This window comes from Ammospiza nelsoni, chromosome 4 (genome assembly GCF_027579445.1).
Source record: "Ammospiza nelsoni isolate bAmmNel1 chromosome 4, bAmmNel1.pri, whole genome shotgun sequence".
NCBI lineage: Eukaryota > Metazoa > Chordata > Aves > Passeriformes > Passerellidae > Ammospiza > Ammospiza nelsoni.
Window position 1 is genome coordinate 76,231,533 of NC_080636.1, and position 15,314 is coordinate 76,246,846.

General features: G+C 34.6%; 1 protein-coding gene across 2 annotated transcripts in view; it reads right to left on the bottom strand.

The window, feature by feature from the left end:
- Nucleotides 1-396: 396 nt before the first annotated feature.
- The window catches only part of GLRA3 (glycine receptor alpha 3), an 85,845-nt gene continuing 70,927 nt past the window's right edge, over nt 397-15,314 (bottom strand). The window contains exons 8-10 of one of the 2 annotated variants that reach the window (XM_059470959.1): nt 14,325-14,471; nt 9,222-9,341; nt 397-5,652 (exon numbers count right to left, since the gene is read on the bottom strand). In XM_059470959.1, the coding sequence (XP_059326942.1) occupies nt 5,383-5,652; nt 9,222-9,341; nt 14,325-14,471 (537 nt within the window). In that variant the 3' untranslated portion in view covers nt 397-5,382. The remainder of the gene's footprint in view (nt 5,653-9,221; nt 9,342-14,324; nt 14,472-15,314) is intronic. The other variant, XM_059470960.1, reaches the window with a different exon arrangement.

The window sequence follows — 15,314 nt, forward strand, 5'->3', positions numbered from 1 at the left end:
GTGAAACTCTTTGCCTTTTTGATAATAAGTTCAGCAGGACTATTTTGGAGTGGCTGTACTTATTTCAATAGGCATTTATCAAGATAACATTCCCTGAGTTTCAGAACAAGGGGTTTTTTTCAGAGCTAGAGCCCATATAACAATCAAAGGCACTCTGCTCAAAGGCACTCTACTCCTTTTCTCTCTTGCTTTCACTCCTGAAATACTCAATGGTAGTGCATGGTAACTACTGCTTCGGGTTTAATCCTTTTTCCCAACGGTGTTGTCTGTTCCTCTTTTGACTTTGAATTAATTTAAATTCAAAAATATAATAAAAATTACTTCACAGTTTCTGAAAAAAGATAAGTTTATTTTCTTTTTTGAACAAAATATCTACAATGACATGGGTGACACCATAAATTTCACATTTTAAACACTTCTGACTGCAGAGAATGTCAGTTTAAGTGCAATATGATACTGTAATACAATAAAAAGGAATCTAATAAAATCCATGCACAACACATTTATAGATTTTTACAAAAAAGGAAGTACTTTGAGATGAAATTGCTGTCAGAGAGAACTCACAGGAGAATATTTTGAAAACTCACAGACAAGTTATTAATACACTATCATATAAATTTTTATTTTTTTCTCACTGTAGCCTTTAAAAAGCCAGGATCACTAACACACAAAATACCATATATTATGTTAAACCTTTATGTCAAAAGCTTATGGCACAATTTCTTTTTATACAGCTCACAATTCCACATTCATGGAACATCAGTAGCTACTTGAGTCCATTTCATCTGTTAATATCACTCTGACGTACATTAAAATACAAACATGAGAAATGTTTCTTGCATATTTCACAAGGATGAAAGTGAAGAAGTGCAGTCATATTCAAGAATGTCAAGAAGACAGGATGAGCCAACACTTTTTCTGGCATTAATCTACTGCTTCTAGCCATCTAACCTGCTTCCACAAGCCTTCTAAACTGATAGTACTTCAGTAATTACTGGAGGTTATTGTTGCCTGAAGACACCTTTTCTGTAACCACTCCAAAACAGAACACCCCTTCGATTACTAACAAGTAGTCTGCTTTGAGATTTATGTTTTTCTTCTTAGAAAAGGAAAAGGTAAAAAGCTTTGAAATCTGATATTGTACTCATCTAAATAACCACATGATTGTGCAGTAAGATGTGGATAAATTGATTTTACTACCTCACAGGGGTACTGTATGTATTATTAGCTCATTCAGCAGTTTCACATTTTAAGACCAAATTCTATTCTGTTGGATTAGATTAATTTCTATGGTAGTTCAAATGAGAGTAGAAGCTGGAAGAAAAGTGGATCTTTTGCAACCAATCACGTCAGCTTGGGCTGGGAATGGTATAAATATATTCATTTCCTTCTACTATAAAATTATTGCTGAAAATAGTACTTTTTCTTTTTCTAAGGTTAAGGAAGACTTTTTATCTTTCCCTACTGTTAAAAAATATAAGGTTTTGTACAGTTTATTATATTCTCTCTTTATCTACATTATCAGTCTACAGTTCTGTAAGGGGTTATACACAAAGTTGAAGAAATATCTCACTCCTTAAATATAAAGTGCACATTTAATCACCTAAATATTTCTGTCTAGTGATTAAACAGAATCATCTCTCACACATCACAAATGATTCTTTATAAAGCAGATTTTGGAATGAACGATAAGAAAAGGAATCCGAAGAAACCTAATGTATGAAAAATAATTAAAACTTAAGTAAATGCTCTATTCGTCCTGAATTACACTAACCTGTTTAAACAATATTGCTTGCTGTCTAAAGTCCTCGAAAGTATAATGTACTTTATTTTGGTGTTAAAATAGCTGAGTTCTAAGTAGTACAATATTAATATTCCTAATTCCCTTACATCTTCACATAGTTTATCAGCATTACAGAGAAAAAAACATCCCTCTAACCATGCAAGCCTATTGTGTTGATATTTGAATCTAGTTTTAAAAATAAAATGCATTTTGCTGTTTGCAATTTAAGTAGGGGTTTGGCACAGTGATAGTGGAATATTTCTACTGCACCTCTAAGGGGCTTCTCCTCTCTCAAGGTACTGAAGTTTTTTGCCTTCTGATGACACGGTGACATGGATTTGGCCATATCTCTTTTTAGTGCAGAATGAAAAGACAGTCATGTCAGAGGTTCCAGGCTCTGCTTTGGGCTTTCTCACTCCCTGTGGCTCCTGTTCTGCTATGCACAGCCCAGACTTTTCATTCTGTACATTCCTGTTTTGCTTTTCCTTCTATCAAGAAAGAGGGTGGTGTGGAAGTCAATCTGCACAGGTAGAAATCACTATCACAAAACAACATAAACTTTGCAGCAGATGATACAAATTCTTTCTCCCTGCAGTTACGGCTTCCACCTAAGCAAGTGTTCGTATGGAGACGTGGCATGGAAAAATCCTAAGAGTGCTTGATCCCTTTTTTCCCCTCATGGTAACTGTGTCAGCTCCTCAGTAGCTCTGTTACTGGCCTATTCTTCCAGGTCCTACAGTGTCTCTGTTCTCACTGTCTTACAATGTCCTTCTAGTGCCAGTATTTAATTTTCAAAGAATAGGGCTGGTCCACAAAAACATGACCTGAGAAGTACAGGGTCTGCACCTATGTTGAATGATGACTTGGGACAAAGCTGCATTATCCTGTCTCACAGGGACTGTGCTTATGAGAAGCTTTCTTGTGTGACTTGCCAAGGACTTGTTCTCAGCAGAGCCCAGGTCCAGTGATAGTTAAGCGAGGTAGCTATTACTTCTGCCTAATGAATGGGGTCTTTTTTATGTGTAGGAGGAAGCCTGCTAAGTACCATTTACCTCAAGCATTATCTCTGTGATGAGTGTTTTTCTGCATTTCCCATCTCTTTGATGGGAGGGCAACAAAAATGCTGCAGTCTGGTAAGTACCGCAGAGTACCTTTCAATTCTTGCACCTTAACATCATTTCCTGCTGCTTCATTATACAGTTGCAAAAATATCATCCCACAGTAATCTTAGCTGATGCCAGTAGCTGCTGATTCCAGCTTTGCACAGAGGGCTGGCATGCCTGCTGGCAGTTTTGGACTATTCCTGTTGTCAGTGGTGAATAGCAGGCATTTGTGCCTTGAAGTTTCTTATCATCTCAGATGACATTTCTCTCTTTCTGTACCATGTGACTTTATACTAAGTAATTTAGGAAAAATCTAAATGAAGCTTAAATTTAAAGTTATTATTTCTTTTGAAAAACATGTTAGTGGACTACAGAGGCTTATGTTACCTTGGTAAATGTTATTATTCCATTAAAAAAGTCTACAAAACTATCAGCTCCAGAGAGATCAGATCTTGGTTCCATTGCATTAAAATAGAATCACATGCCAAATGTTATGTGGATTTGAAAACAGCCCTTAAACAACATACAGTCGATTTTGCTGTTAACAGAAACATGATTACAAACCTTTCCATACAATATAACTAACCCTGACTTTAAGAGAGGTGAATATCAGTCATAAATTTGTGATACCCCCTCACACCTTCATAAGCGAACGAGATTTTTGGGACATGCACATAAAGAAACCAATAAAAAAGCAGACACAATATCAGAAAAAAAGAAAGCAAAAAGTGAACTGAAATAATTTTAGATTATTAAATGAAGCAAAATATAAAACCATAATAGTTTTTAAAAAAAGGTGGAATATATATATATATATATATATATATATATATATATATATATATATATATACACGTTCTTTCTGACACAATTTAACAAAATATGAGAGCTACTATTATAGAATCTCTCCTGGGAGGAAAACAACAACAAACCAAACCAAACCCAAGGTTGCCATGTCACAACCCCAGAACAGAGTTACATTGCTTCTGTTACTTCATATGCACCATGCCTTTGGCAGTGCACCAGATGTTTGCCTCCAGCCCATTCTGCTTTTGTATACACATTCTGATCATCAAAGAAGCACAAATTTTAAACATGTCCAAAATAAAAATATTTTGCAATGAGAAGCAGCCTCACTGACTGGACTTAGAGTATCTAATAACTAAATGTTATATTTCCACATCATAACATGGTTTTGTTTTGCCAATAGATTGACAAAAGTAAATAATCTTGCCTGGACACTATGCCATATGTGTTCTATGGTGTTACAATTCAAAGAAGCAACTAACATGGCTTATTTAAACCCAAACAGGGAAGATCTAAGAGTTTTAATAGTTGTTCTCCTATTTATTAATGTGAAATCCAGTAAAGGAGAAGACCATCCAGGTCTTTTTTTTGTTTGTTTTAGAAGAGCTGCGTGTTTTTCCAAAGCTGTGAAGTGCTTCTTAACCAGTATCTAAGTCACATTAACAATCTTCAAGGAATGAGTCAGAAAATTTGACACATTCATAAATCAAACTTCCTGGAATTATGTAATATGTAGGAGATGAATGTGCATAAACATAACTGCATTCATCCTCCAAATGCTTCAGTGAAATGGTTGACTCTTTGCTTTCAATTTCGGTCCAAGATCTCTTTGCATTGAATCAAAATGAAACATTGCAAAATTTTGATGTAATTTGTCTATTTCACAAGCTGTATGAGTTTTATGAATTGAGGAAAGAAAAACTCCTTAAAATATAAAAAAAAGATTAAAGACTATGCTTCAATTATCAAAGTATAGGAAATCAAAAGAAAAAATCCTTTGCAGGAATTAATACTTTAGAAATTTTAGTATATTTCTCATATGAAATGTAGACTTTTTAGCTGTATACCTTGTGCTGAGATCATTTCAATGTACGCCTTCCAGGGGAACAGTAATATGAACTACATTGAATGAATTAAATGACTTAAAACTGTTAAATATGTTCACTGTAAAACCACCAGTACTGTCCTTAAGACTACATCAAGTCCTTTAAGCTGTTTTCTCCAATCCGTAATTTGTCATTATATTGTAAAATTAAAAGAAAACCTACAAATGCTAGTCTATTCTATAATACTGTGGGATTTACCTAGGGTATTTGGGAAACATTTTTAAAATTAAAAATACACCAGAATTAAAAAAATTTAAGGACCATTCAAAGAGTACTGTACAATTATACCACTATGTAACAATATGTATAAATACTTGGCAGTAAAGCTTCAGTAGAGAGTGATTTTCAATGAAAAAGTTGTTAATATTTAGTTTGACAAGGAAAGTTTGCAATAGCAGATGTATCTTCTCTGGGTTTCATTCTTCCATCCCACTGTAGCTGATCATTGCAGGCCATGCAGGATCCTCTTTCTTCCCCTCATTGTTTTTAACTCTTCCAAACACTCGTCTGATGTGCATTTCTAACAAAAACCTCCTGCTGAGTGTGACAGCCAGATCTTTATGTACTGCAAGCCTCAATCTTGTTACTGGTGAATGTCCTCATGCCGGATGATTTTGTAGATTACCCAATAAAAAATGTTGAAAATCAGAAAGGCTAATGGGAAACAAGCTCTGGATATTGTGTCTATCTTCTTGGCCCGGTCAATGAATACCTTTCTCATCTCATCAGGGCTTTTTGGTACAGGTTGAACAGGATTATTTGGCCCCTTTTGTGTTATTCCGTCTTTTGCTGGCACACACGGGCCCACTCCGTATGCTGTAATGCTGAACTGACTGTCACGTGTATCATCATCCTGTTGGAAAAAAAAGAAGAGAAGAAAGAAAAAGAACAAGAAGTGGGTTTTTTTCAACTATTGTTTACAGAAATCTCACCTGCTGCTAAATACCAGTTGCACCATTACCTCATTGACTTCTTGAATCCACGCCTTATCTTAACTTGTTGAAATTTCATCCCTATCAGTCTGCCAAAAATATTGTTGGATTGTTAACAAGCACTGAATTTTTCTGCTTGTTTAGATTCTGTAATCTATTTAGAGAAATGAGAAAGCCTAGTAAACTAGTGGCAATTGGGCACACAACTTCTGATTTGGTTTAAGTTTCCCTATTTACAGTAAATATGTGCAGTCTTCAAAAGGACAAATTTCACACTGCTCTTTTAGAAAACATCTATTAAGTCTGTACATTGCCTTATAACCCAGGATCCTGGCCTCTAGGGATGCTCATCATAAAATCACTAATGATATGCACGTTCATTATATTTGTGAGAATTCTGCCTATTTGGCCACTGTATATTCAATTAATCTTATCTATATGCCTAATTTCTGCTGTTCCCTGTGAATGCATCAATTAAAAAGAACAGTAGGCAAAGTGTCTTCGTTTAAAATAAAGGAAATGGAAGCTAAAGGCCAGATTTTTCTTCTGACTCATTCTTTTGTCAATTCAGGGGAAAACTGGCAAAGACATTCAGGGTTAGGGAACTGTAAAAGAAAGTGATTCTTAATCACATGGCACAGAAATGGTAGATGTTTTGAAGGTACACATATTTTCATAGCATACAATTTAAAAATGTATCTTGTGCCTGAAGACATCTTTTTTTACTTCTCCTTATCTAGGTGTCCTCAAGTAATAAAAAGGCACATATGCAGACAAATAAAGGATACATAATCTGTGAAGTCAGGGCTAGATTTGCTTCTGAAATTTATTCCAGTGTACTCCTTCTTTATGTATGCTATTCAAGAATAATTATGTGATTTTGATGGCATTTACCATTTTTCAATATTAATTTTACATTCAGGAATCTCTATTTTTCATGTCTAATTTCGCCTCTTTGCTTTAGGATTTTACACTTTTATGAAATACAGAAATTATTACATTAATTCTTAAATAAGTATTTTGAAAATGGTTTTTATAACTATTATAAAAACAGTTGAGCAGCTGTCAATTTTTCTTTTGTAGGAGAATTTTTCATATTTTAAAGCTTTTCCTAGCTGAAATTAAAATAAGTCTAAAAAATATTTACTTGCCCAAGCAAGTCAAATAATTACTATCTCAATTCAATAGTTAGAACGTTTTTGTTTTACTTTAATCTCTTACTTTATAAAAATGCAATTTCTCAGTGAGCGCAAATTAAATCCAAAGTTGCAAATTTTTTATTTTGAAATGTCTGACATTTTGAAAATCTGAAAAAACTTTTCAATGAAGAGTTAATTTTAAAAATTTAAAAGTTCCATTAAATATTTGCTAATTACTTTGTTTAAAAAAATCCGAGTTTTATTATCAATATTAACTGAATATGTTAGCTACAAAAGAATGCAAATAAATTACCACATTTAAAGTAAAATACTTGGCCATCAGCATGACCATCCAGCAGAGCTGTAGATACCAACCTACTGAAATATTTCATATATGTAAATTGAATAAATAGTGAGAGTGATAAAGGTCACTGAAATTGCTATATCTAAAATCTATATTAGAATTTGCCTTTAAAAAAGAAAAAAAAGAAAAATTAACATGAAAGAAAAGGAGGAGAAAAAAATCACTGACTGACTTTACTATGAAAATGAAAAACAGAAATACAAAATGATAGGATCATTATTTGATGACGTGATAAAACAGAGATTTAATTACTGCAATAGTGTTCCCCTCCTGTCAGCTAAGAATGGAAAAGAACATCTTTAATATAGCTGTGTTTTATAATTGTTGTAGTTGTGTGTTGCGGTTAAGAGAAATATTAAGTTAGAAATGCATGTACTGTGAGAATTTACTGTCAACTTGCCATTTAAATATCTTCACATGTACTGCTCAGGCTGAGTAAGACAAAATAATGATGCTTTTGAGTAGCAGATTTCAGCTGTGCATATTTTCAGGATCAGGCACTATATATTAAGACTTTCCTGTCTTTGTTTCAGGTTTACCTGAATGGAATGATCCCCTAGAATGTTTTAAAGGCCAGGTCTCTCCTTACTTTTGTGCTTGCAGACCTCCTGTAATTCATCTGTAAGCAGTCTGGCTGGAAATGCTCTTTGTGCTTGAACTGGTGTGAAGCTCCTTATAGGAGTCCAGGACAGGCAGGATGGCTGGAGCCATCCAAATCATGCCCAAGTGCTGGGGCTGGTGGATGTGCAGGAAAGGACCTTCTGGAGCATACCAAGAGCCACCAGAATTCCTTTTAGGGCCGGCAGCTTGAATATTCAAAGTAGGGTTCTGCAAGTTTTCCAGCAGATCCATAATGCAAAAAGATCTCTAGGTTGGCTTCGGATTCGTATCTGAGGGTACTTGTGCGCAGCAGGAAAGATGCAGTGGCTGTTGTTATCAATACTAGCTTTTTATGTCAGTGACACCCCTGCTTTTTACTATTGATTGACTTGGCTAAAATCCCTCTTTTTGACCAGAAATATGTCTCAGAATGCATGTGTCTGAGTCTACAGATGTAGAAATCATCTGAAGGACAATACCCTGTATGACCCAGTTGAGAGCCTTTACAGTGAATCTTCCTGAAAAAGTCCTGCATATTGGCTGAAGAGAATTATTTTTTAAGTGATAAGGAAGCTTTTGTTTCTTTTGTGACATTTTTAGTGCCTTATCACTAAGAAAGCTATTTATTATAGATTTTTGATAAAACTTTAAAAATCTTATTATGAATGAACTTTGATTTGAATACATTTTTCACTGATTCAGCTATAGAATTAGCAACTTGAAAGTTGTTCTGCATGCAGTTACATTTAAATATTTTATAATTTCTATTAAAATTAATGTAATTAAGGAATGGAAAAAAATTAGATAAGTTTTATTTGGAAAGCTGGAATTCTTTGGTGGTCTGACAAAAATAATTTCAATCCATTTACTTCAGTATCAGTGTTGTTGTAAAAAATACTTAGCTATAAATTAAAAGAAAACTGTGAGTCTTGTGGTCTTTTGACTATGGTGTTTTCAGTTAGTGTGCTTAGTAATACATTTATCTTGAGAAATAATATGTGTATAAGGGCTGAAAATAACTCCATAGCTGTTTGATTGGAAGGTGTCATAACAACTCAAAAACTTAACTTGAAGCCTTGACTTTGGTATTTGAACACTCTCTTTTTTATTGCTCGGTTTTGCGAAGACAAGTGGTATTAAGTTGTTTTGCACTACAAAGAGTGCAGAATTTTAGCACTATGTTTTGATCCAGATTTAAACAGATCAAAATGGATTATGACATTAACAAGACAGTACCTTTACTAACATTTCACGTCATCACATACAGGTAGCAATGAAGGCATATGACGTTCACATGGGAAGATGTTATTGTAGACAAAAGGACAGGGCCTCTGTTAATGGTTGGATAGCACATTGTGACAAATGGGACATCTTCTCAATAGTTTACCCTTAAATTTGTACTGTAGATTTGAGGCAAAGTCCCGTCTATACGTCCTGCACATCTCAAGCCATTGCTATGCTGTAATGATTCACTGATTTCATTTCCATCAAGAACTCCCTCAAAATACTTTCATCAAAATGGATGGTTGACCAAAAAGAAAACAAAAGAAAAAAGGTGTGATTACCATTAAAGACAATTTAGTTTGCATGTCTATTTTCCTCTCTAAAGATATAGTGATCTTTAGATTTTGAAAATAGAACTAATAGACTGAATATTCCCAAAAGCTAAATAAATTAACAGCTAACCTAAAATCAAATTATTATTCAGTATATGTACACAGTTAATATTTTGCTCATACAATGTAAATGCAACTAAGAAAAAACAATGATCACAGGTGTGTTTCAGTATCCCAGTAAGACTTCTTTTTCTGCCTTTTTTTTCTTTTGTCTTTTAAGAAGGAAATGAATACTTAGCATTCATTCTGAAGGAGTGGTAATATAATATTTCTGAATACTTCTTTTCACTGGCCAGTTTTTTTTTTTTTGTCAAAGAACTTTGTCTCTTATACTAAGTATCAGATGTAGTCTCAAACTGGGAACCAAAATTCCCTTGTTCTCAGGATTCGTTATGCCATTTGTAGAATCATAAAGACATTATATCCTTTAAAAAAAATCTCCTATACCTACTGTGATGCTTGTTGGAAAAAAGCATTGGGTAGGTTGCACATTATGTTGCAACAACAGCTTTCATCTGTAAATGAATTTATAACACAACCCCAGACACTTCAAAATTTTTGCTAGTTCTGTGCAAACTGGGTTGGGCCTCTGAAAAGAAATTTGTCTTTAAGTAATTTGGAATCACTGAATGAAGTCCATACTTAGAATCATAAAAACGGTGGCCAGACGGTGCAGTGGTACCTAAGAATTGCCTTTGATTATGCTGCTATTGTTGTCTGGGAAGGGAGGCCCAAATGAACCAGATGGTGTGTAAAAAAGGCAGTGACTGTAAGTGGAAAAAGCATAAGGAAATGGCAAAGATAGATGAACTCTAGATGCCCAAATGTCTTGTTGCAGTTCTGTACAGAACTGTAATTTGTATAACAATAGAATTTACTGCAGGGGTCTTATCTGAGTTCAAACATATGCTTCTTAATAGAGAGATTCCAGCTCTTCTGTGTTTTCAGAAGGATATAACCCATAGTTTAAATTAATTTAAAAAATATTCCAAACTATGAAAACCTGAAAATTTGTTTGAATGTATGTTTAGAAATAAAATTGAATGCAACGAGTCGAACAAAGCATTTGAAAAATACAGGACAATCAGTATGACATTTAGCCAGAAATACCCAGCTTTGTATTAGTTGGAAAGCCAATGTCCCTGCAGGGTGTTTCTCTGGAAAAAGACCCAGAAGATATGGAAGATCACAATCATGATATGGGTCAATAATATGATCTTATTTAAAAGCAAATGGTAAACCAGCTTGGATAAACAACTGTATAACTTGATCACTTGATCCTTTGGCTGCTTTCAAATGTTATGCTACAGATTTCCTGTTGTTCATGCTGCAAACATAGTTTTGAGGAATTATATGGACTAATTAGGAGAATTTCCAGCGAAGGTGAATGAGAAAAAAACAAAACAAAACAAAACACCCAAACCCAATGCAAACCAAAACCAAAAATTTTATCCACTGGGAATATTTATAGAAAAGACTGAATGGAAATGTGCAAATGGTGACATGAAGGAATGAAGCAATCTGGTTTCTGTGTCTTTTCTAGACAAGATATGACAGGCCAAAAAAACACATTAGGAAAAAATCTTTTTAAACAATTGGAATAGATTTCAAGGGACCTTGTGGAATTTTTTTTGGCTGGGATGAATTAGGTATGAATGATTTTTACTTAAGTCAGCAAAATGGATCCACTTACCTCCCAAAGACACTGAAATTCAATCATAGGGCTTTTGCCTTTTTTACTTGGTAAAAGTAAATATTACTTGCAACAAGCATATCTTACTAATTACAAGGAAAATAGATTTTGGAAATTCTTCAGCTGCCCTACACATACCTGAAATGAAACATTTCCAAACTGATCTATGTTTTGCACTTTTGCAACATGTCAAATCACTAGAAGTTTTGCTGTACCCTTGTAGATAAAATACCAACAGAAAAAAAAAATCTGTATTCAACACTTAGACTTCACCTGGTAAAAAAACTGATCTTAGGAAAATGTTCCAAGATGGTAAGCGTACAGAATGAAAAAGTCTAATAAGTTATCCTATCTGCTTTATTTCTCTAATAGTTTTGGACATAAATACTGAATAGAATATTGTTTTTCTCTTTGCCAAGGAAGAACATGTAATGTTCAAGGAAGCCCCTGAAGTTTACTTTAAATGGAGCCTTTTTACATAAACTCTTTTCACCTCTTGACTTTATGGTCAAATGAACATTTCTTAATACATGGCATTTTTTAAAGTCAATAAAATCTAATCCCTAAGAGCCAGTGGCTGTTTGACCTAGTCCAAAGGAATAACAAGCATACAAAACTTTGTAAGTTTGAACTCTAGTAACTGACTTTGAAAAAGACAAAGGAAGGAAAACCAAGTTACTTTGAGTAATGATCCTAGGGCCTCCATTTCATGTTATAAATTGTGGTGAATAAATAATAACATTTGTGGTAAGGAAGGCAAGTTATTAACTGCAGTTTTTAATTTGAAAAACTCATGTATTATTTGTATAACAGAGGGTTTAGATGTGATCCAAATTTCTTTTTAAGAGATAAAATCTCCATGTTTCAAGTCCTGTATACTTGTTGTGCAAGGAAAGGTTTCATGAAACATTGAGAAAGAGAGAAACAATTAGCTGAGCTGTCTCTAGAGTTTGAGAAGCTGCATTCTCAATGGTTAACTCTGTTCAGGAGCTCTAACTCTACATGGAATTAGAGTGAGTTAAAAAATATTTAATTAAATTAATATTTTCTGAAAAATTACTATTTTCCTAAAATCGTAACCTTGTACAGGAACAAAGAATTTTGAAGTAAATTTAGCCTGAGAAGCTTGTCTCATGGTGAAACATATAGGTACAGGGAGAAGGGAAAGCCCTATACTCCTGAATATTTAATAACCTCATCTGAAGTACATTATGAAGAAAAACATTAAAATTAACATCTCCATCCCTCAGAATCAAAGTAAAGTACTTGATACTTTATTGTGCACTCTAAAGTCTCTAATTCTAACTCTGTAATTTTATGAGAATTTAGCAGACAATCTACCTGAAGCTGTAGCAAAGTCCAGCAAAGACTGCCTAACGAAGTGTAAAATTAGAATAAGGATTTTTAAGTGTGAATTCAAGAATACCATGATCCAGAAAAACACTTAAGCCAATGTGGTTATTCACGCACAAACCTTTTTTCTTTAAAAGTCCTTTTACTCTTACAAGTCCTTTTTATATTGTGGTTCCTCTCTCACATACCTCGAGGCTGAAATGTAATTGACTGTGATTGCTGAACGAGTGTCTTTGGTGAATTTGGAGTCTTGCTTAGAGGGAGCTGAAAAGAAATTTGGTTTGATTCTGAGGAAGGAAGATACTACCTGTCAGTTCCTAATCCTGTAGTCATAATAATTGACCTGCATTTAAGAGAGATATCACTTAAACTGAAACTGGTAAATTTGCTTGAGATCCAGAAGAAAAATAATACATGGTGAGAAAGATGAATGGACTAAAAGTATAGTGACATAATACATCACTTACCACAGCTGTTTGGTACACAATTCACTTGTAATTTACCAACCCCTGTCCAGTAATTCCTGTCTGCCCCACCCCATTCTTCCCATTCCAAACATTAGGACAGCTTTCAGAGAGCTGCCATAGTCCAAGAACAAACACCTTGTAACAAAAGTAGCTTTTTCCTGCTACTGTCAGCAGGAAGAAAGAACATTTTTCACGGGATCAAACTCTGAACACAGGTACTTGCAGTCTGAATCATCCTCTAGTCCACAGTACTAGTTTCTCTGTGCAGCTGAAAAAGTCTGGGACTCAGCACACAGGGACAGGCAAATGTATGAAAATGTCATTTCCACCTGAGTCTCTGGCCTGCCTTTTAACACTGAGTCTTACTAACAGAGACTGCTTAGGTAGGCTTTGCAGCAGCGCAGATCTTCTAAGAGAGAAACTTGTAAAATATCTTCTCCTGCTGATGTAAGCAGTAGGCTAAGTCTTCAGCAATGAAAGATGGTTGAACTGAATCATTTAGCTATGGTCAGACTTTCATCCACTAGTAATATTCTGTAGTGACTGATCGTGACAGGCTCTGCATTACATCAGTGGCAGGGGGTGCTCATTTAATAAGTAGACTGGAGAACTACTTGCACTTTGTAAAATCTGAAGTAGGAGTTACACATTGTAAGAAATGTTCATTATTGCTTGATTTAACTACAGATTTCAGAATTCAAACTTGTAACCTTAGCTGTTTGGCTTTTGCATGCTGGTAGTGAGTTATTTTACTGGTAGTCTGTATAGCTCCAGCTCTAATATAAATACTAATAGCCATTATTATAATTAAGTTTCTTACCACTAATATGAACAACTAAAACAAAGTTTCTGGACAGAAGAAAAAAACCCCAAATTTACCAGTCTTTTAAAGTAAAATGTTTGTTCTTCTACCAATAATGTAATTTGAATAAGTACTTTGTGTATTAAAAATATTTGCATGAAACACAGCTGTTAAGGCTTTGAATTGAGTATTAGAATAAAATGGGGAAACAACATTTGTTGAATGTCACAGTAGTAAAAACTGCCACAAATACCAGTAACATTCATTCACGGAGGTACAATCTAACTCTTCCAACAGAGTGAAATTCATGATTGTGCAGATGGCTCCCACATGGCCCATGCCTCATTTAAATCCCTCTTAATCCCTCTTTCGAGAATTCAAGTTGGATTTATGCAATTCATAGTCCTTGTGGTGACCCTCTGCCTAAAGTGAATTTTATGCTGTGCTGCCATTTTATTTCTATTGCCACTTCAAGCTGCAATGTGCTGACCAAATTAACCCTGCATCCCAGCACAGCTCAGTCAGACCCTTTAAAAGCTGAGAACACTCTTACTTTTACCTTGCTCTTCTTCCTCTTGCGTCGGAACCGCAGGAGTTCTTTATGCTGCCTCGACACAAAGTTCACAGCTGCATACTCCAGAAGGGCAGAAAACACAAAAAGCAGACACACTGCCATCCAGATGTCAATGGCTTTGACGTATGACACCTATGAGAGGAGACAGGTGAAGCCTGAGTGTGGTAAAATGTTCCACAGATGTGAAGTTTAGTACTTCATGGCAGGAGGAAGTGCATTAATATCTCCATATCCCAACAATACTTTTATTGAAAAAAACTTTGCATGAAAGTTAGACAGTAATAAGAACAATTCAATCTATAAATAGTTTTTGTTAAAAAAATGTATTCTTTTACAAAATGTGCTTAAATCATTAACAGATCCTTATAGTGTATTACATCACAAGTGAAATAATCCTCAAACACATGCTCTTCCTTCATTTGTCCCACTGAGATCTGTGAATGACACTAAGGAAGCAAAAAATAGCTTGTAGTGGGACCAACTGGAATCCCTGTATTAAAATGGATGTGGCTGAAAGCTCCTGGAATAAAAATTAGGTAGAAGAAAGGATATAGGTAAAGGAGATAGGTCTGATGGGTTCATTCTTTGCTAATATAGGCACAGGAAATCAAATGTATAGTTTCAAATTAGTCCTGTAGATTTGTCACAGTGAAAGTACTAAAAATCAGAAACAGGTCAAAGCTCATTGCAATCCTGTATTGCCAAGAAAAGATGCAGGACATAATCTGAAACTACTCTGTCTTTGCAGAGTTATAAGAGTATTTTATACATGCAAACATAGCTAACTTCAGGCCTCAAAATGTGACAAAACTATCTGCAGCTCTCTGTTAGCCTCTTACATTGTTGTTTTTTGAGTTTTTAGAGCATTCTGTTTTATCTGTTGATGCTAACTTCAGATACGTCTAGTTCCATCTATTTGGGACACAAAGCATGCTCAAATCTGTTAGGGCTATCTGTTTTACTTTAAAAAAAGTT